The sequence below is a fragment of the Leptonotus elevatus genome, chromosome 16, assembly GCF_054856555.1.
Source record: "Leptonotus elevatus isolate MCC_2025b chromosome 16, RoL_Lele_1.0, whole genome shotgun sequence".
In the NCBI taxonomy this organism is placed as follows: domain Eukaryota; kingdom Metazoa; phylum Chordata; class Actinopteri; order Syngnathiformes; family Syngnathidae; genus Leptonotus; species Leptonotus elevatus.
In genome coordinates this window covers 10,232,982-10,256,868 of record NC_141254.1, presented here as the reverse complement: position 1 = coordinate 10,256,868, position 23,887 = coordinate 10,232,982, and the positions used below count along the sequence as shown (strand labels likewise).

Genomic DNA, 23,887 nt, shown 5'->3' with positions numbered 1-23,887 from the left:
CGTGCGTGCGTGCGTGTATTTGTTAGCTCACCAGAAAACCTATTAGAAAAAATCTCATGCCGTTCACCTAAACCGAACACCAGGAGACCCGAGGGGACCGAAGAAAACCAAGGAAGGTGAAATCCAGCACCGACCAGACACCCCCGTGTTTGAGTTCTTAAAGTACAAAGCAAACTCGCTGCCCCCTCGTCCAAAATCAAGCAGCCAAGATGATGACGTGCCAGAAACAGTTTGAGGCTACTAATACAGCGGCGTTACTTTTCTAACGAGTATCTTCCTCGCTGTCATGGCGACCATCTGTGTGGCCTAATCGAATATGCGCGCGAGAGACGCCCGCCGAACAGCTGTTTTTCCACGTCGCAAAATCTTATTAAGTCAGGGAGCCGCGGGCGAGCATATTATATCTCCCCCACCACCAACTTGCCACCGCCTCGCCTGACAACTTTCATTTTGTTTTGGTACGCTGTGACTTTTTGACACGGGCGGCCAGCGGCTGACATCTTTGACCCTCTTCAGCGCCACGGGTCAAATATTTGCTGGCCTTTTTCGGGAAAAACACTCAAATGTCAGCAGAGAAGCAACACGGGATGAACTCTTAAAAGGGCACACGGGTTGAACTCTTATTGTAGAAGTCAGTTTATGGATTGTTCAAAAAAGAACGTTATGGGGTCTCATACCATGTAGAAAATATTAAAACTTTATTACCTGCACGAGAATGTTTTTTAAGTGATAAATGACATTTTCGGCAGTAAGAAGATAAGTACAATTTTGTCTATAATCATTTTTCTTGTACAATTAATACCTTCAAAAACACATTTTGAAACCTGTCGTCGACTGAAGATGATGTCACGCATGCTGAGGAACCAGGTAACGACCAATCATGGCACAGTTTGCTAACACCACGTGACCAAACCCAGAAAACAAGTGAGCCGTGATTGCTCATTAACCGAGCACGGGTGATGTCATCTTCAGTCGACAGCTAATAATTGTACATGACAAATAATGAAATTAATTGTAGACAAAATATTTTTTCTAGGGCCTGACCGATTAATCAGCCAATATTTGAAATCAGAAAATATTGGCTGAGATTTTGGCGATTTAAAAAAAAATACATTACATACATACAAAGTAGAACATAAAGCTAACATTATTTATGAGTCTAAAAATGTACAAATTACACGGGTCACAGAATTCCTTACCTTGAACGCTACAATGAAATTGTCTTCGTCATTTACGGCCAATGAAGGAGGGCCGTAATTAATTATGCTGGGATGAAACAAGGTTACGCTGGTATGTAATCGCATCATGCGGACGAATCAACCTCAGGTGGTTATTTACAGTATGGGGCGCCATTAAATATTCAGTTTGTGGTAATCATATTTAAAAATATGCAATTCCTCAACGGAGGGCGATGTTCCGTCAATTGGCAATGATTTAATAATTTGGTGTTTTAATTGAATTAGCAGGACGTGATAAATGATGCTGGTCACATGCAGGTGAGCACTACGTGGGAAATCTATCTTAAAAAAAAAACAATATGGCATGCCAAGGCTTTTCATTTAGCACAGCGGTTCTTAACTGTGTTAGTGGTACTAAATCTGTTTTCTGTTAAAAATGAAATATATTTTTCAAATTCAAGACATAGGTTCACTGGTGAACAAAATGAAGAGGGGGAGTTGCCTTTTTGTGGTATATGGCTTCTCTTCACCTTGAATTCAGCAACCGTTGCATTCTTCTATTCGCCATCTCCATGCATCTAAGGAAGGGTTCCTTTAGTTTTGCTAGATAGCTACTTGTGCCAGACTAAAATTGCTCAACTTCAAATTGCAAATCATGCCATCACTCAACTCGACTTTATATTTATAAAGCACTTTTGCTCTTTTCTTAAGATGGAATCCAAGGGCAGCAGATACAATGAAAACAGCAGAGGCCCCAGAATTGAACCCTGTGGAACACCATACGTTCTGTTATGCATGTGAATTCATATTGCACATATTCGTCTCACTTTCTTTTTTTTATTAGACAGTTAGTATGAAGGGATTACAATAATAAAGAAATCACATGATGTACCATCACAACAGTTGAGACGGGTGTGTGTCTTGAACTGCTGGGGTTCGATCAAACCCAGGTTAAGTATCACTGATTTAGCACCATGTCGAGTATGAAAATATTGAAAAGCGTATATGTCAAATTTTTGTGATTTTCTTTCATCAAGGCCCACAGTCGGAAACATAAAAACACTATGGATTTCAGTTTTGATTTAAGTAGAATCCCCTCAATGAGGAAGCCTTACCTCCAACGTTGCTGGGCGAGGGTTTAAATAATCCCATAATACCCACAGAGACGACAGAATCCACCTCAGCCTTATACTTTGTCACCATGTTAAATTATGAGGGGAAGTCGGACACAAATCAATAAAGACGGATTTGCTGCGGGGGACTATTGTATGCTAGCATAATGGCCAATGTCAAGGTGGCTTCCCGGCAATATAAAATTTCGTCTTAGCTATTTGCTCCAATCGAAATAGCACGGAGCAGGGGCTTTTGAGGAAATTCAGTATCCAGCTTGCTTTTTCTGCATGGTTAAGGACATGTTGCTTCTAATTAGAGTCGCAAGTGTCTTCAATCGGCTGCCGATACGAGACTCCTTACATTCTCTTTACTTGACAAAGTCCATTTAGCATGTAGTTTTCCTTTTGTTTTGTGATTGCGTGTGTATAATGGGCACTGTACCGTGCAAATAGCAAAACCAACCCACTCAACTTATTAAAGTTTTATTCCTGAACCTAAAAAATGGAAACAAAAAGGATCATTACATAGAATTTATTTATGGGTGAAAATTCCACTTGTACCGTTACGAGCACATCGGAACTGAGATGTTGTCATATAATACCGTATCTCAAAAAAGCGGGACACTCCTCATATTTTTGTAAATATTTGATTGTATCTTTTCATGGGACAACTTTAAGGAAATAAAAGTTTACTGCCCCCTCAAATTAACAACAGAGAGCAATTCATTTCTAAACCGCTCGCAACAAAAGTGAGCCCACCCCTTCGTGAAAAGGTCCATGAATTGACAATCATTTTTCACCCGTCTCATTGCCTGCACGTTTATATATGGTTTGCGCCGAGAATAAAAACCAAGACAGACATCATTTAACATCATCCAGAAAGGGATGAATGATTTCTTAGTGATCAATCAATCAATCAAACTAATTTCAATTTCCTTGTAAAAGTTTGTAAAGATATTTCAACAAGGTTCCGTGCGCGACGGAAACACCGGCTGACACTACAAACTCTTCATATTCATATTCTACTCAAACGTGTACTGCTTTATTCATCAGGCCTGTGCCCCGCAAAGTGAAAACGCGCTTCAAGGAGAGACGCCCCGTAGCGCTCGGATATGATAAGAGGGACGGGAGCGAGATGCTGCAATGTCCTCCAGCTGCCTCCCCCCTCCTCCTTCCGCCGTGCTTTTGTTTATCTGGGCCCCGCCTCATCTCCCTTCGCCCCCATTTTCCTTCCGTGAACACCGTCTTCTGTGACGCAGTAAAACACTCTTGGATGCGTTCACACTTGACTCGGAGGCGTGTGCTATCAACACGTGACGTGACTCAAGTGTGGCGATAGAAAATGAAAAAACACACACACACACCACCGCCCACCACTCAGGTGGTTTTGACTCTTCGTACCGCTCCAACATGACCCTCCATTTACTACATCATTAGCAACACTGACTGCCATGGATCGTAGCATCCATCCTTGCCTTGCACTCCTTCTACCAGGCCCAGTAGGGATGAGCCATTTTTTAATTTGCAAGATAATCTCAATATGATCAAATGCGATGTGACACTGCCATGCTTGCTTGTTGTTACTTTCAATGAATTGTGTTCTCAGAAGACCTTGGTGTGAATTTGTAACTTGGACAGTGGTTCTTAACCCATTAAGGCCACGAGCGTGTGACCGCGTTTCTACCGTTCTTATCTCTAAGTCATTTTGTTTTGTTTTGACCAATTCTTGGTCGCCTTAGCCCGATGAAATGCATCAGAATATACACGAGAGGGTGACGTGGGCCTAGCATGTCCTAGAATTGTATTCAAGCATTTATGGCTCAAGCAGATTCACGTTAGTTATGAAATTAATTACGTGATTGACGATGGCGCGGGAGGAATTCGAATCAATGCAACGAGTCAATGAGTATGTTGAAAATTTCCACGTCTTTTTAACGGAATGTACGACGAATAATTACCAGTCGATCCCCCAAGGTTATTATATGTTATATTATTATAACTGCATTTCAGTGTTGAAGGTAAATATACCCGCAGGGGACACAGTCCGTGAGTCAGTCTCAGGGTTTCGGCGGAGGTCAAGACACACACACCCGACTCAAATGATTTGTGATGACACACCCCATTTGCCATCATTGGCTGCAGGTGATCACGCTACATTTACATACATTTCTTATTCTAATAGCTCATACTAAGTCGATCAGAAAATTAAAGTGGTCGGACGAACATGCAATATGAATCTACATGTATAATGGAGCGTATGGTGTTCCACAGGGTTCAATTCTGGGGCCTCTGCTGTTAAACGAGCCACCTCTTTGAAATTAATAAGGGCCAGTCTTTTTCCACTCCTCGACGAGCAGAGAGGGGAGGAGTGAGCGGTAACGACCAGAGGAAGATATCATCGTTCACGATCAACAGCGCACATTTGCGACGCTTGCTCTCAAAGACGCTGCGCCAAATTCAAGTGGCGGTGGCCTTCCGAGAATCTGACGGCTTGAAATGCGGATCCCTAATTGGCTTGCACCCATTGTCGAGCACCTCTAAATATCCTTTCTGTTTCAGAGGATGGCGAAAGAAGGGGCTGAAATTGCATCCCGAGATGCTGAAAGATTAGAATGGACGGCTTAACAAACCAGATTCAAATCAGCGTCTGCCGTCGGCCCTCTATAAACGAGCCGGGCCATCTTTAATATTCCGAACTGCATGTCACTTTTCATGGGAGGTGGGCGGCGGAGGCGGGCATGCGGTTATGATAATATGCTAATAAACTACAAAATGCTTTTCAAGGCGTCCAACTGAAGGTTACAGGCGGAGGCGGGCTGCTGCGGGGCGTCCGCTACCTTGTGTTTTTAAACACGTCCAGGCGCTTGCAATGGGCCAAATAAACAACGGTGACAGGACAGAGGTGGGATGTGAACAGCGGGGCTTTGCGCTAATTAGCGGTCAACAACAATGTGCCCCTGGACGCTGTCAGCGGTCCTGTGGGAGATGACACCCGGGAAAAATACAACAAGTGTATTTTTGGCAAATTGGGAGGAGTGTCAGAGGCCTGCTGGGGGATAACGCACAAAAATCTGGTTTTGCTGCTCATGTAACCGTATTGGACAAGCTGTCAATGCGAACTAAAGTGATTTCGCAGAGCCGCAGCATCCCTGTTTTTTTTTTTTTTTTGTGTTTGTGTGTTTTGGGGGGCGTCACTGGAGCTTTGAGAAGTCGCTTTAGTCATAGCGTGTTAGTGAAAATGCCATTTGACTTCCTCCTTCACACAGCTCCATCGATTAGCACCGGGGAATCCTTTCACACACTCGCGCACAGAGCGGAAAAATATAACACTGGAACACCGCTTGAGTGCTTTTTTCTCTCCCCCCCCCCCCCCCAAAAAAAATATGCTCTTTTCGCTTACATGGGGCAACTTTGTAATGCTCTGCAATCAAGAAAAGGGGGGGGGCAAGGGGCTGTGCAGCAACCATTAGCTTCCAGGCTTGTGATAACTGGGGAATTTCGGGATTTTGCAAAAGTTGCGAACTTTAAAGACACTGTAAAGTAAACGCAGGGATTTACTTGCAATGCGTTATAGATGTTTGAAGATAATTCTTGAACATGTACAACACACTGAGAACTGCTATGTAGTACTCAGTTGTGGAACAATAGCATGAACTCTTTTTCACCATTTCAGTTTTTTACATCTTTTTGTGCGTGGGCAATAGTGCCCAGTGAGTCACGAAACGTCACCGCGCACTACAGTATGAAAGAACCTGAATGCCTTTGTTCACATAAGTGGTTATCGGGCACAATTGCAAGTGACTAAGTTATTATTTATTAGGCACAAACCTGTTAGCACACAAGCTAGCTAGAGGCTAGCAACTCCTGTCATGGCGTGGAAAGCCACATGACGCTACACAATGGGATATTGTTTTTTTAATCATTCAAATTTGGCAGGCTTGTTATAACACTCTTATCTGTGTTGTGTCAAATTTACAAGACATATTCTATGTTCACTTTACAAAGGCTCTAAATAGAAGATCAAACAATTGCAAAGAAAACTATGTGCTCTAAATTTTGCAACAATTTTATTTGTGGCTTCTTTTGCAACTGGCTCTCAAGCCATAGTTAGGGCACCTTAGCTGTAATACATCACATCGAGACCAAGAGGCGCTATTCACCAGCTAGCTCGTGAGCTAAAAGGCTTGAACCTAGTAAAAAAAATGACCAAGTAACTCAATATTGTGTCGGTTAACCATCTCAACTAATGAGTACTATATAATTTATTGTCATAGCACATTTTCCGCAATTATCTTCAAACATGTCAAATGTATCCTGAAACTCTGAATTCACTTAACAGGGTCTTTAAATATCATTGGGGTAAATGTAGTTTAGCACAACCCTGACTAAAATAATGAGACTTCATGCAAGTACAGTTGAATACGAAGAGCCTGTTACCTAAAAGGATTGAACAAAAATAGAGAGGTTCAGCTTGAGTGAACATGTTTTTATAATTTTATGTTGAATGGAGTTTTAATAGCAGACAAAGAACTCTTTTCATTGAACATTCTGATTGGGAGTTTGTTGGTATTTGCCTTGTACTTTTTTTTTTTTATGGCTTGGCTCGTGGATGAGTAATATTCAACTCGAAATGTATGTTTTTCTTTCTTCAATGAAATCTAGAAATCTGCTGCACTGTATATATATTAGGGGTGTGAATTGCCTAGTACCTGGCGATTCGATTCATATCATGATTCATAGGTCACGATTCGATTCAAATTTAGAAAATACTAATCAGTAAACTTGTACATGTACACTGTAAGATTTGTATGAACATTTATTTATTTATCTGAAAATTCAGGTTGCACTCTGTTTCATGTTTGAACAGCACTGAAATAAAATATTAACGCTTAATGTTCCATTAATATAACATTCTTCCATGCTTAATGTGTAAATCCTGACCCTAAGTAAGACGCTTTGTTGAATATTCCCATAAAAAATTGATGTTTAAAAATTCGGCCGCATATTGAATTGATTTGAGAATATGTAATATCGCGATATATTGCCGAATCAATTTTTTCCAACACCCCTAATTAATATATATATATATATATATATATATATATATATATATATATATATATATATATATATATATATATATATATATATATATATATATATATATATATATATATATATAATATTTTTTTCTTTTTTCTTCACAAGGTCCAAACCACTGTGGTAAAAAGGAACACTCTTTGCATACGTGTGATTGATTGCGCCATCTATGCGTGTTTGAGCGTGCATGTGTTTTTGTGTTTAGAAAGGAGCTCTGTGCACACATGGATAAAGTGCCGTGTAAACCCCCTCCCACTCCCCGCAGTCCTCCATCTTCCGGCATTCTGACGTCTATTGATCAGCAAACATGGCTGCAGTTGTCTGTCGCGACAGGTAAGTACTGAGCAAATGTCTTGCTGCATTGTTTTTACACACAAAAATAAAGAACGGTATCAAATCCATTTAAACGGGGACGGCCGCCTCGCCTGTAAGCCTCGCTGCGCTCGTTTTTCATTTGTATGCCACACGGATGCATGAAATTCATGAATAATCCTTTTTATTATACCGTTTATTATACCGGAAAGTGCCAGTGAGAAGAGCTCGATGCAATAAAAGGGAAATCTCTCTGAGGAAAAGACGACCACGAAAGAAAGAAGTTTCAAATGAATGAGTTTTTGACGGGGTCACCAATGTGGTAGCACCCAAAGACCACATGAGTTTTCTAGGAGTACTGCAGAATAAAAAAGTGTTGCATATATATGCAGTATTTATCCGTTTCCTAATTATCGTGTGAATTTTTTTTAACATTGTCAGTGTTTTCACATAAATCAATATGATTAATTTTAATGATAATAAAATACCTTCATTTGAAGAAATTGGTCATTTGAGAAGTGCATACAAACAGGTGGCCTTTGGCATTAATCAGTCAGTCGTGTTACAAAAGCAGTCGCTCTCAGTTGCAAAAGGGTTGGTGACCTCTGAGTTAGCGTGTAGGGAAATGTTTAAAATAAATACTGTGGTGCCTTGACGCAATCTATTCTGAATAGGTAAGTTCATGGCATTGTTTCTTTCCAACATTGGCACTTACGTACGTAGTAGTTGTTTCGGTTGGTCGGGAAATGTTTACACAGAATACTGGATAGGACTCACTTGAAAATCATGCTAATTATAACATGCTAATATTCCACACATCAATTCTCAAGTATAATACAAACCCCCAAAATCACCTTAAATGTCTAACTAAATTGTTCTTTTACTTACAGTATGTGAAGTACATTGAGCAACCTTGTATAACAAATTGAGCTACAAATAAACGTTTGTTTAAGTTAACCCCTCCAATAAAAAAGTGTGTAACCTAGTGGCCGCAAAAAGTAATTACACTTTGTGACGTCCATGAAAATCTGATACTGTACAATATACCGTATATTATATACCAAACATTATATATCATCACATACCGTATATTTTCATATACATGTATTATGTCTGTACTAGTGAGAAAAAACATTACGGTAGGAGTTGTAACAGCCTTAGTTGACGATTTAGTTGTCACTGCCGACCACCCGGCGTTCGGATGACCGAGAGAGCAGGCCCGTGAAGGACTGGTCTCGGTCCAATCAACCCAAAGGGTGGCTGGGATGGAGGAGGGTCACGTGGGAGATGGCTGGCTGCTCAAGTCTAATTCATGCACATATAAATAACTGTCACCGGCGCCGCTAATTAGATTAAAAAGATCGGCGGAGAGGGGGAGCCGAGCTAGGGAGACCGCATGACTTGATTTGCTGCCTGAGGAAATACATATTTCTATTTATTTTCATCAGCCATTTGTTTTACCGGAGCTAGAAAGCATGCGTGGAGCTTTATGTTACGAGCAGTCGTGAGCTACAACCTACCTGCTAATACCAAGAAACACAGTGACAACAATTCATGGCAAATTACAATCGTAACGATGAGTATTACTATGAAAGAATCGTTCTAGCCGTAGCAATATACAACATCACAGTTTCTGGAAGATAAGTCTTATACCTAGTAGGGTAAGTTATAATTATTAAAAAAATGACAGTAGAATTACTGGACTGGGCCTACCTGGAATCTGTGCAGCTCCTGCAGTGGTGGAAGGAGAGGGAAGGAGGGGGGAGAAAAACAGAAAGGGAGAGTTAGCATTTAGAGATTTATGATCACTTGCATCGAGGCTCGTGCTGCTAACATATAAATAAAAGTGAATGCGGGAGGGAGGGGATGCGCTTTCATGCTGTTTTGCCACTGAAAACGCAAATGCTTCATCATTAAAAGCTTATTAGAGAGATGGGCGGTCGTTGACCTTTGAATGTAAGTGAAAAAAAAAGGCTGTTAAAAAAAAAAGAGTCGCCTATAAATACAAAGTGAACATTCACGTTATTGCAGCATTTTTGGACTAACAGCATGAAATTGAGGCAGAGTGGATGGAATTTAAAAAAAGAAAGAAAAAAGACATAGCTCACATAACGTAGCTTCAATACTGTACAAGGAAAATGACGTTTCTTAGTCTTGTTTTTTGTTGTTTATTTGTTTCTTTTCCCAAACAGTTCATGAGCATACACTTTTTGTTTGGAAACTTGCGCTTTGGTAAAACCAACCCATGTTATGCTGCTTAATAATAAAGAACGGAATAAGCTAAAAACCAACTTTTTTTTTCTGATAAAAAAGAAGGTTATTGTCTTTCTTTTAGTAATTTGGTGCTTATATTGTCACAGAAGTACTAAGAAAACTATTGGCAGAACTCTTCTTTGAATGAGTTAAGTGGAAATACAGATACAATTAGAAGTGCTGACTCAAATAATAAGTAGTCAGATAAATATATACTCCCGTAAATTACAGATAGCTGCAAAAAACACTTAGGCAGAGGAACAAAGAATGTGTTCTTCATGACTTCCCACTACTTGAAAACTCATTCGTATGGCTCATTATTGTCTGTATGGAATCCAGCCCTGGAGCCAAACGACAGCCTTGGCCCGCGTTTAGTGACGAGCGTCTTGCTGCCAAGCGGGCATCGGGACACCAACTACGCAGCGGCTCTTGATGAGAGAACCTATTTCCTCTTCAACCTCAGCCAATGTTCAATCAGGGTGATATTGCAATTAGCAGAGCGAGCGAGGCTGAGAGCCGGGAATTGAACGGAGGGGCTGGAAATGAGGAAGTGCACTTGGGGTGGGGGAATCCATAGAAGCGGTGGCACATTAGGAGTGCTGTGAAAATTATATGTAAGGAAATGTCACAATTTGACGCTTCCGTCATGCATATGGCACATGTACCCTATATAGAGAGCATATAGTGTAGGGCTGGGCGATATGGGCCAAAACTCATTTCCCGATTTATTTTGGCTTAATATAGACATACAATATATATCCCGATATATATATATAATTTTTTTCCCTGCAAGAACATTTTCAGTCAAATGTCACAAGTAGTTTTTATTGAAACCGGATATTTCAGTGAATAAAATGAATAAATAATAAACGGGTTACTTCACCTGGTTCATGAAAATGCCCAGTTGTTCAAATAATAAAATGTAAATATAAATGCTGCATAACCATTTTAAACAAAATCACTGCAAGGTGCACAGATAAATAAAAACATATCTTAAATAAAAATAGCCTCTAAACTATAATCAGCCAATCCTGGTTCTGAGATCTATTCACGAGAAAAGTGCAATACAAATGTTTTACTGAAATAAAACGACAGCATTTCTTCCCCTTTCTGACAAGATGCAAATAAGGATCATTACAAAAGAATAAAATATGACAAACCCTAACGTGTGGACAGTTTTACGACTGGGGCTCCTGGCTTGCGCAGCCTCACACACTTTATACTTAAGTTTGTGGCAACTGTTAAGACGGTGAAAAGTATTTGGATTGCTTCCACCCCTCGCTAGAACTTGTCTATTGCACTCCTCTCAGTGTAGCGAGTGTAGTAGGACTACAAAGTATACAAAATAACACAACGTACAATCACAACAGCCTGAGACTGACTCAACAAACCCCTGGGGTTCGATCAAACCCAGGTTAAGAAACACTGTATTAAACACATTTACAGCACTAACTTGTATGGGTATCTTTGTTTTACAATGACATTTCGTCTCCACATTGTATTGGTGAAGCTAATGGAGTTGCCGGCAGGAATATAAGCCACTCTCACCCACTCACGTTGGGAACTTTGTTCTTTCCCACAGCTGTAAACAAGACATGGACAATGTGGAAGGGGTGCAAAAATAACCGCCACTTTGCCTTCTTGTGAGACCTGTGGGAGCTTTCACGATACCGCCCCAACTGGCGGTTCGCATAGTGGAGGTAAAGTGGCGAGGACGGTGGAGATGCATTAAACATGAGTCATCCGGGCAGAGTGGAAGACATTCGGACCACTGCGGAGATGACTGTTACATAAGCGGTTTCGCCTTTATTGATCTCTCAATAGTGGAAGGGGTTGGGTAAAATTTGGGATTTGGCACTGGCTGGGGCTAGTCTGTGCATGAAGAAACTAGAACAGACCTATGCCAAGGCTGAACACCTGTTTGTTGTAAGTAGTGGGAAATAGAATTAAAAGAATAAATGCTGGTTTTGTGTCACTGCATTAATATTAGTCATTCCTTACAGAGGTTAACGCATATAAAACGAATTACCTCAAAGCAGGACTATTTGGCTCTCTTAGCTGTCATTAAGTTACTTGCTCTGAATTTTGCAACAGCCAGACTACGTAGTAACACTATCACGTCAAAGCCAAAATCCAAACAGATCTGCAGTTTTGATGCAGTTTAACGTTATCTGAAAGCGCTAGCTTCTCCAAAGCGTGATTGTTGAATGAAGTTCACGACAATTTGTATTTGGATTTGATCGATTTGCTACACAAATTTTTTGTCAGCTTGGCATTCAGTCCACGAGAGACCTCAAGCCTCCTTGCACAAAGTGACAAAACTGAAAGAATGGCCTCAAAAACCTCAACCAGCATGTGACCCTTCTACAGCACCCCCCCACCCCCCCCTCAACCCTCAACTACCCTTCCCTAAATTTAAGTATAGCAAGCAATAATGTGTTGATTAAATCTGCGATCAGCTGCCTAAGGGGCATGAAATTGGACATGATGAGTGTGGCACATTAAAAACTAATTATCAATAGCACCCGATCCAATTGTCTTTCCCTTAAACCAGTCACGGCGCTAAATCAAGTGTGGAGAATGTAACAAAGTCTATCACAATCAGCTCTGGGTTAACAACCCTACCTGTATTCCGGTGGCTTCCACGCATAATCATAATGCCGTTTCATTACCGAACGACAGGGTCACACTTCCTGTTCGGAACAAAACAAGCAACGTGTACGTAGTTCTTGAGCTTAGCATATCCTTATATAACAAGATGATGTTGAGCCAATTCGTGTTACATGTCTTTTTTGGGAGATTATCAATTTTTCTCAGGTAGCTAGTTAGTGACTAACTTACTATTGCACAGCATCATCACTGGACGTTGGACCCTGAATCGTTCAGGTTGTCCCCAAAATCTTCCAAACCCTCAATACCAACTCAGGCCAGACCTAAAACCTATATCGCAGGACACTAGCGTTCAAAACAAAGCATCAGATCCAAATTTGAGGGCGGTCCAACTAATTTGTAAGATGGACCACCAGTTTTTGGCACAAAAGAGTGTTTATGTCAATCATTCCAAATGGCCATGGCCTGCATTGGGGGAACAGCTAGCACTGGAAGGGGTTCAATGATCAGCCAGTTGCGTCTCAAATTGTTGCCCCGAACTGGGTTTCTACCAGGTGCTGTCACAGCCGCAAATCATTCCAGATCGACATAAAACCTTTCGAGCTCACTGTGGGGTAACACTGAGGACTCAAAACTAGTACCAAAATATGACATGTGATACTGTTCTATTCAGGCTTGGCTAGTTTCCACAAAACAAATTCTGACATATACTTTATTTTTTCTTTAAAGCCACCTCACTCACATGATTCACAGAACTGATGCAAATTGAGTTTGTTTGGCCTTGGCAGAGACCTGGAATCTATTCAGTTCTCATCTCGTTTATTGACTATCAGACTGCCTCCCGAAGAATAACGTTCCACAAGTGTGAATCAAAAGGTCAGTTATGGGGTGATTAGTTTGCACATTCATTAAGTGACCTCGAATGAGAAAGAGGCTACATTTTCACTTGCTGTTCCAAGGACGCTTCAAACCAACTCTGCGGTTGCTAAGAGACCTGCTTGCAGGACTGTTTATAAACCGGCCTCTCTTAGCAAAATGATTTTTTGCTCTGTTATGCACTGAGCTGTAATACGGTTGTCACTTGATGTAACCTAAGAGGTATAAACATATCCTAACCCCCCCTCTCCCCATTCCCATTTCAGCCCCTCCTTTCCAATATGCCTCTCGTTTTTTCTCTCGCTCTTCTTGGATGCTGCTCACCCATCCACGCTCGGTTTTACCTCTGGCTGTCTCTGGGACACAGAGATTAGCACGCCGGGGTCTGTCCTGCCGATAAGGCTGAGAAACACGCTTTGTAGCCTCCCTCCACCAACAGCCACTTCAAACAACCTCGCTTGCGTTGACCGCACCGGATAGAAGCAGCCGGAGAAACAAGTCAACACAATAAAGCCCCGCTTCGTGACAGTTAAACTTTATGTGTCAAGCTGCTCCTTACCGCTAACATTTCTGCATGCTCGAGCTTGCTTACAGTCCCATCTGGTGGATTGTGTACACTCTATGTTACACAAATGATTGTGCTCATAAGCTGAGGTTCATTAAAAACCATTAGTCCAAATGTCCTGAAACATTCTTCAGAGATTATACCCAGCAAAAATACAAACAATTTCTCATCGTTTCAGTTTTGTTTTCACGTGATCCACTGAGAATTTAAATGTTCGGTAATAAAACAGCATGTACAAGAAACTGTTAAAAAAAAAATCATGTTATATACTGTATGGGAGTCCATTTTCTATTTCTTTAAAAAAAAAAAAAACACTCAAAATTGCTGAAAGTTGTGACCGGGGCTTAATAAGGCTCCAAGAGAAGACATTTTAATATGATGGACCACACTAGTAATAGTCATTAAGATGGATTCATTGATCATTAAGAATTAATAAGCTGTGCCGATTTTGATTGTGTCTTCAAAGCAATGGGAGCAAAATGGAGTGCACTTTTGTCTCTGGCAGACAGTCTGAAACGAAATTCCCTAGTTGTTTTCCTAAGTGCGGGGGGAAGTCACCTGCCGCCGTGTTTCGTACCACCATAACATATGTGAATGTCTGATACCTGGGTCGTGTTCTTTATTCGTTTCCTACTCTCTGTGACATCAAATACGGTAGAAACGATAATTACAATTTGATCGCAGTTAATCAGTTGACACGTTCATCCCTACCCCTGTTATGGAGTTGACATCGAGTCAAATCGGAATCCTTCAAGATGGACTGCAGAAGTCTTGACAAGACTTTCCAAACCGGTTTCAGTTGTACTGACATCTGAACGTTTCAGGTTCAAAAGGCGTGCAATTAACTAGCTTGAAAATTGATATTACAATGTAGTGACTGGTCACACGTACTCAGTAACTGCCGTTAAAAAAAAATAAAAATAAAATCATTTGTTTTATCATTTGTGCCACAGAAGAGGTTTCCATACAAACATTTGTTGCAATTATGACTTGCACTAGAATAGTTAAGTGATAGATTACGGCATTACACAACAATACCTTATCGTACGGTTCTTACAATTCTTCATTGGTGAAGCAAACATCAGAGATGCTTTGCCACTAGCTGCAACTGCAGGAAGGAACTACAATGACTATGGCGACACGTAATGAAACCTAACCTTTTTCTTCCATTGGATTGTTGGATATTTACTGTTTTTCATAATTTTTTTACTGAAAAGGATGACACTACTACAACGTCACTGATAAACTATGAAAGGTTCCGATTTGCGTACAAATTCAGGTAGTAATGTAGTGTTGTAAACTGATGAGCCTCTACAATACAGAAAACAATTCCAACAAATTCCAAAAAAGCCAACTAAGAAAAAGTTCTCATTTCAGAAAAATAAAATCTGAAGCAATCAAGAGTACATTTTCCATCCACTCAAATATTACCACACAAAGAGCGATAAGCAGGGTGGGGGGGCTCTGAGTGTAATCCTTGAGGTGTTTTAAAAGGGAAAAGACTTGGGGCCCCCTTATCTCAGGAGGTCAAGCGAAGGTCCACAAGCATCAATTTTAAATGAGCAGAATGGATTTGCGGTAATGGAAACCCAATGGCTCCAGACAGCGTTGGGACCTGCTGGTGCGAAGAGACACCAAAGAGCGGAGCGATAGGCGGCCCACTCGACTGTGCCGGAGTGGAGAGGAAGTGGACAAACTGATTTGGGGTTCACACTATGAAAGTCCTAATGCATAAGAAATCTAGCCGAGGGGCATTCAAGTGAAGCCGTCTCTCTTTCGGGTTCGAATGCTTTGAATTGCCTCCAATTTAAGATGCATCCATCAACAGGAGCAGCGGCCGGCCGTGCCTGTGAAACAGGTGCCCTTGGAGGTTGGAGAAGAGATACTTCAGTTGGGAAGGTCACATGGGAGAACATAAAGATATCAGATTGCCTGTAGGTTGTGGAAGCCGATTTTAGGTGTTAAGCCGCTCTTGACAAAAGGCATAGCCAAACATAGGTCGGCGAGAAATACTCTCGTCACTTTCTGTTACATTTCTGCTGGTTCGCACCTTGGAAACTGTTAATGCTGACAAAAAAAAAAACAATCGACAGGTTTAATGCTTTTCTGGCACCATAAGGCAACTATATTAACACCCAGGGAGAGTATAACTAACAAATAGAGAAAAAGTAAACAGACAACGTAGTTTGTTTTGCTTCAGTTCCAGTTGGTGTGAAGTTTGCACGCCAGCTAATTGGACAATGTGGAAAATAACAAACCCGGTTAGAAACTCTGCAATTCAATTCAATTAGTCGGCCTGCATAACTCCAAGTCTCTGCAACTTGGGTTTCTAAGTCTCGCCTGCCAGTGTGGTCTGACTGTACCGCCATTGGCTGGATTGGACAGACAGTGGACAAAATCGACATCAGTCATTATAGGAGCAAAACTGATTGGTCATGGAGTGACTTGATGTGTGTACACAGGTAACGCCGGTAAAACATCTTGGAAGTTTTTTTTTTCTTCAGCCAGCTACTTCCAAGTACTTTGAGAGCATGTAAGCTTTTGTTGACAATGTCCTGAAATTGGCCTGTTTTATGAGAAATTGCAGCCCCTGTGGCTAAGAAAGCCTCACAAATCTATGTTGGAAAAACAAACAGGAAGCTGGCCATTTTCGAGCATTTCCAGGGGTCTCTTAAAGAGAATGATGCTCTCAATTTGGTCTGATTGCTACCAAACTTGACACACTTATAACAGATGGATGGACGACGCTAAATAGCGAATAATGTGAGCTTCTCATGCCGCAGTTTGACGACTTGCAACACAACACCACATTTCTAAGAACTCACATTCACACGGTCATTGTTAACCAAGTGTTTGATTTTTGAGGGCCTTTAAAGATTAATTTGTCCAAAAGGTTATATTGGATTCCTACTAAATCTGAATTATTTATACTTGAAAGACAGGTGACCAGACATTGTGTGATGCACAAGGTCACAGCTTGATCAAATTCCATATAACAAAGAGGAAGTCTAACATTTTGGTTTGTGCTCATCTCGGACATGTTCAGATATCCCTCAAGTGATTTTGTCTGATCCATTGCTAAAATGTGACTTTTCGTTGTTGTTTGAAGGTTGAGCATAGCAGTTCATTTGGACCACTCGGCATACTGCACAATACTATAACTGCCCTCACAAGGCCGGAGCAAAACCAAACCAAATGAAATACTCTACATCTATGTAATGTTTTGACAAATATCCGCCACAGTATATCCATTCTTCGTTGACCCTTTAAAAGTCCTTTCCTAATGAGAGTATAACTTGTGTGTGTTTTTTTTTTGTTTGTCTGTGTTTTACAGATTAAAATGCCTCACGCTGGAGGCTATTACGCAATGTACTCAATCCCTTCCAGCCTTGCTCTTTACTTAATTGAATCAGCCGGTGCCCGTATCAGATGTCCCTTAACAGAACCCCTGAAACCTATCCACCCTTTTCCTAATACCATTAGAGGGAAGAAGCGGGCGAGCAAGATGGATGCTTTAATCCCGTCGCACAAAAGGAGAGCGTGCCCTACAGTCAAGACATAAGACGCAGCGTTAGCAATATTCCTCGATCGGAGCGGTCGTCTTGACCTATCAGCGCCTGATCAAGAGCTACAATAACAAGAGGCCATTTTCTCTGCGCGCGCTCCCAAGTAACAGGCTCGATATAAGCAAGAGGAAATAAATTACTGCAACGCGTTACAGTCGGCGGCACTTCATTTTCCACGCTATCGCCGGCCCCTGCTAGTGTATTCCCGACGTGCGCATGGGTGCGGCGTGAACTGGCACAGATACGCCGTAGTGCACGTCCAATTTGACACAATGGCGACGCAGACGAATGAGCTTCCATTTTTATTCCGCAGCCTATTTTCTGCTGTGTCAAACTGCAGCCCAGCTAAGGTGGGGGCACATTATTTCCGGCCTGGCTCAGGCGCAAGCTAATCTTCTTATTTGGGAGGCCGGCGCCAATCATTATAAAAGGGGAGGGGGCGGGACGAGGAGGTGGGGGACGAGGGGGGTTGCTAACCCTCAGGCCTTGTCCCATTTTACTAGCCTTTCAGTTAAACAAGACCAGGTCTATACGTTCAGATTTATGAAGTTTTTGCCTCTTTTTTACTGCATTAACTTTTAACATCATAGAAACGTAATAAAATATCCTATCATTATTTTAACCCTTCAAATGACACTTCACATACACAATTACATTGCCAGATATTTTCAGGACCACATTTTTTTCTTGAAATCTAATTCATTCTGCAACCCCCCCAAAAAAAGCATTTTTGTAATTTGCTTGTTAATCAGAAAAAATAACACCTCAATAATATCGGCACTTTCCTAAAATAATGGTTATTGTTTTCAGACAATACAAAAAACTGAACCAAATACTGATTATGATATTTATTAATAATTTCATTTCAGTGGTAGAACTAAATGATCGGTTTATGTTGCCAATGAGATGCAAAAAAAAATAAAAATAAAAATATATTTCTATATATATATATCAAAATATAAATGAGGTCATTATTTCTACTTTCCAGAATGTAACAATATTGTACATTATAAAAACATACCGTATTGAACATAAAAAATAAAACTGTTATTGCCACATTTTTTACTCCAGTCTGATGGACATTGTGCTGCTCCTTCTAGTGTGCATGAATTGGCCACTTGGGGGCAGAGAGACACACGAAAAAGAGTTTCCCAAAGGATTCATTAAGCTGCAGTAATATTAGCCTGTCTTCGCAAAGGATAAAGATCACACGCTTGTGAATATTGCCAAACATATACAATATAAATTCTTTAAAGGGTTATAACATTGCAACATTTTACGTTGTTTGCTAGCTTTAAGCTAAACAGACTTCAATAAGGTAAAGCTTTATGGTTATTTTACATACACAAGTGCAATTCTCTTTCTTTTAAATATAGTTTGCTAGTAAACTTAAACTGGAGGTGGCAGTCAACAGCTTGAAGCCTTTTATTTTGTAAAACGATTCACTATCTGACAAACTGCTGCTATTTGCTCACAAGTCAAAGCAAAAAAGGCTAAAAAAAAAAAGAATTGGAAATTACAAGATCAAACGAAGTTCGCCACCCATGGAAACTTTCATTACATTTCAATTAACACAGCTGAAGAGGTTCGAAAAAAGAAAGCACAGTGCACACAAATGGCCAGCATCAAGCCCAGGGGTTTTAAGTGTATACTCCAGTGGTTTTACCCCCCCCCCCCCCTTTACATAAATATATGACTCAAGGGACTACTCTTATTCCCTTCTTTAATGTTCCCCTTCCACCTTTTCATTCTTCTTCCATTCTCACACACATAGCGGGACCCTGGTTTCCCACCCTCATTTTTTTTCATGCTGTCCAAAGTGGCGTGTAATTGAATCTGCAGAGAAATGCATGAGCAGGAACAATTAGCTCCGTCGCTCACAATGTGGACAGAAAGCCGTCGAGTAGGATAAGCACAGCGGGAGAGATAAAGCCCGAACGGCGTAGAACCGGAACGGCAAGAACAACACCAAGCACGTGTTATTTTGTTCCCACAATAACCTTGACATTGCCGTTTGTCTTATGATTTTGCTCACCATGCGTCAGTAATGGGAAGTGAGCAAGTACAACATTTTTGTTCATGTGCTTAAATAGATTTTCAAGGTATCTGTTGTTTTCTTTAGTATTCATTATTTTCACTTCTTTTTTTTTTTAGTGTGTGTGTGTGTGTGTCTAAAATGTACTTGTGCATTTCAGACTTCAGTCAACACTTTACAGTAGTGCTTGACGACGCGAAGCCTTGAAAAAATACACGGACTGAGAAGGACCTTCTGTACTGACGGATGAAAAACTGCTTCAGTCGGTTCTCAGTCCATGTATTTTTTCAAGCCTTTGCATTATAAAGCCCTCATTGAAAATCTGGGCAGTCATCAACGATGTGGAAGATGGAGAGATGGAAGTGCCCACCTTTATGTTCAACAACATTATTTGTTAAAAAAAAAAAAAGAACTAATAATTGCCTAAAACTCAGAAGCAAATCCATCAGCGCATGTCATTAGAACTTTCATTCCATTCACCATAAGGCTGTGCAATTTGAAATTCAATTTAAATTTCAATTATTACACTCCACAACTACAAAATCAGCATAATTGTCACAAAAAAAAAGATTATTAATACTAATATTGAGTTGTTTAAATGTATACATTTGCACCTAAATTTTAAAATAACTAATTTAATAAATTATGTTTCATCCAAAAGGAACTTCCAAAATTAGTGTTTAAAGGGATACTTGACTCATTGAACCATTTTCAGCAGTAAGAAGTTAACATTTTGTCCAGAACGAATTTGATAACTTTATTATTTTTCTTGATAACTTTAAAAACAAACTGATGATGACATTAACCTGTGCTGAGGAAGTAGATAACGACCCAATGATGGCTCACCTGTTTTCTGGGTTTGGTTAGCAAACTGAGCCATGATTGGTCGTTACCTACTTCCTCAGCACAGGTTATGTTATCTTTAGTCGACAGCAAGTGGAAAAATTAGTATTTTAAAGGACTAAATGTAAATGAAAAATAATTGTTACCAAATTTATTCTGGATAAAATATTACACGTTTGCTGCTGAAATGAGTCAATTTCTTTCATATAATTTTATTTGTCTTAATAATTTTTACGTTTAAACATTATCTTGATTTGTACCCAAAAATAAATGATCATCCTAATCGTGATTTAAATTATTACCAAAATAATCATGATTAATATTTTCTTCATTATCGAGCAGCCCTAATTCACTATCAAAGAATGTACTCTGATTTACCCGTTCCTTCGGATTTTTGCGTTTTCAGGGTTTTTGCTGCATCTCCAAAACCACTGACATTATTCAAATTGATCTTATGTGAGCTGTAATTAGCATGGGGGCAAAGTTGATGACTCGCCATCCAACACGAAATCCTCAATAACTCCTTGACCAAAATATCCTTAGTGATGAAACGTTGCGGTTACGAGAGAGCAAAATTACAACGTAACAAATGACTTTCAAATGACTTGTAACTAGTCATGTGTAATACATCTGAAGTCTCAAGAACCCATGCTGAAAATGAACAGACGTTCTCCTACTGTGGTTTGAAGCAGCAATTTCAGGGCAGTTTTGGCCATTTCAAAGGGTCTTTCAAATATATATTTTTTCCATTGCTGGTGATTCGACTGCACAGTCACAACTGATATTTACTACTTGTGAAAGTAAGTACTTTGATTTGTGTGACTGCTGAAGTGCATTTGAGTCCGTCTAAAAAAAAAAAGTGTCCGTCAAATTTTTTTTTAAGTGCGACGAAGATACAGTTTTGAGGACTCAAATACCATACAAAAAGACCTTGATGAATGCCACTGCAACTGATGGCAAAGCACCAACTTCGCCGCCTTCCCCTTCACTTCACAAGCAATCTATAAACACCATCCAATTTACTTTTATTGACCATATGCTTTAACGGCATTCTACCATCTCTCAATTAGCAACTGCAGAGTCAGCAGCATCTTAAATTTATATCAAAGACGTCAGGGACACCAACCCCAGTCGCTGATATTGCACACAAATAAGAGAACTCCAACCCCCACCCCACACCACCCAAACCCACAGGGGCTGTTTACGCTTTTATATAAGTGCACCGATGCAGGACAGTGGAATTCATGAATATCTCAATCGGGCACAACAAGAAACACACTTCTTGCATGCAAAAAAAAAGAAAAAAAAAAAGCTTTTTTTTTTCATCATGCACATATATTCCGCAATGCGCGGCGATGACACCAGCAGATGATGGACCATAAATACTTCATAAATAGCAATTATCTTAAAAAGCAGGAGCGAAGAAAAGAGCAGCTATTTCAGTCAATTACAGTATAAGGCTTCTCTTTCAAAGGGTGGAGAAAGATGACTCTTGCCTTTCAAGCGGCGAGAGAGACAGGGGAAAAAAAGGAAACCTCTATCATGTTGTGGAGCCTCAATAATGTTTCCCGCCACCTTCATGTCAGGGATGAAAGACCCCAAATGTCCTTTGAGCGGAACCCCCCCCGAGGACTTAACGCGCATCAATAAGACTTCCATTCCTGAAGATGCTAATAACGCATCATCTTTTCCGACTAGCTCAAGCCATTTAAAACTTACGCTCAATGGTTCTTCTGAGAAAAAGACGGAAAACAAAAATATAATGAAGGCGGGAAAAAGTTTCTGTCTCAAAGTAAGAAAATAACACCTTGTTTGATGCAGTTTTCACTTTTCTAATTGCTGCTTCTGGTTTTATAGTTATGATAATTTTTGGACTAAAATATTATTAGAACAAAAATGCCCCTTAAAATCATGCTATTCAAAAGAAAACCCGATCGTAAACATGCATAACGTGATAATTTCAACGGCCTTTGATTTTTTTTTTGTCAATAAAGTGAATCAGACAAAACTTTTTTTTTTTCAATTTAGAAAATCGTCATGTTCCATGTTATCATATTTACATCACAATTGTTTCAGAGCAAATCTTGAAGAAAGACAAATAGTATTCTACAGCGATGCAACGATTACTCAAATAACTCAATTTTATTATGAAGCAATAGTTGAAGCAAAATCTTAAATTAAAATTTCAAAATCTACAAATAAAAAAAATTCTGGCTTTTCCCAACAAAATTAATAAAGTATGCGAACGTGAGCAGGGCGACCCCAAGTAAACAAAAATAATACCTGCATTTCACAAGTAAAATAAAAATGTGCACGATTACTTGAATAATCGATAATTGTCATAACTAGAAATTCGATTATTCAATCACTCCAGCCCTAATCCCAGAGATAAAACCATCAGACTTTTTTCAGTAAAAAAAACAATATCATCATTTATTACAAGGGTCAAATACACCCCCCCCCCCCCCCCGAAAAAGTAGTCCAGTAGCCTCCGATAGACATCGAGGCCAAAAATGTTTTGGTTTACCAAAAATAAGCGATGTTTGGTATTACAGAAGCCAAAGAGTTCCCATCTGATCCATCTAAACGGGGCTCAGTTCTTCTGGAAAAGCGAGTTCAGAGGCAGCATTCTGACCACCTCTTTTCGCTCCTAACTTGCTTTCAGTGGCAGCCGCAAACACTATCATAATGATGCAAGACTGCTGCTAAAACCACATCAGTGTGGGGGATACCCCCCCCCAAAAAACCCCCACTATTTAGCCAGTTGCTCGAGACAAAATCCTCAGAGATAAAACAAAAAAAATGCAGATGAAGATGACTTTGGACTGAGGCTTTATTTCACTCCTCGAGTCCCTGCAATGCTGCAAAAACTCTTTGGATGAGTCTTGAGTATTCCCTGCGGAAAACAGCAATGGTAGGCATAAAACCAGCATACATTTAGAAGAAAAGCAGAAAGCTGTTCCCCCTCTCTTTCTTTATCTTAAATAAATAATGAGGCAATTTGAGCGTATTTTTGGATCTGCTTCGTCTGTTTTCTGTTTTATAAAACGCCACCCTTGGCAGCAGTCACAGCCCAGGTGTCTAAGTGGGTAGGCCGGGTATACATGAGTGTATGCGCGGGGGGGGGTTGTCTTCCTTACCGATGACCAGGAGGATTATTAAACCTTCCTGTGTGTGTCCCCACAAAAAAAATGAAGACGAGTCCATGAGTGAAGAAACCGTGACAGGTGTTGTTGGGTGGCTGTGCGGCACATCAGGCCTTCAATGGTGTAATGATTAAATGACACTACTCTGCATCAGTTCACCAATGATTTATGCATTATTCATTTGGAGTTCCAAGGCTTTATCTGACATCTGGTATCTGGAGACGAGGCAGTTGGAGGCTCCCCAGATTGAATCCTTACCAGTCAGTTTGCGATCAACCGGGGGTGGCCAAC

The 23,887-nt window shown here is 40.3% G+C and overlaps 1 protein-coding gene across 4 annotated transcripts in view; it reads right to left on the bottom strand.

Annotated features, from left to right (window-relative positions):
• Positions 1-23,887, bottom strand: part of cadm1a (cell adhesion molecule 1a) — a 260,393-nt gene that overhangs the window by 59,210 nt on the left and 177,296 nt on the right. For all 4 annotated transcript variants that reach the window (XM_086098647.1, XM_086098648.1, XM_086098649.1 and 1 more), the window contains exon 2: positions 9,416-9,433. In XM_086098647.1, the coding sequence (XP_085954773.1) occupies positions 9,416-9,433 (18 nt within the window). The remainder of the gene's footprint in view (positions 1-9,415; positions 9,434-23,887) is intronic.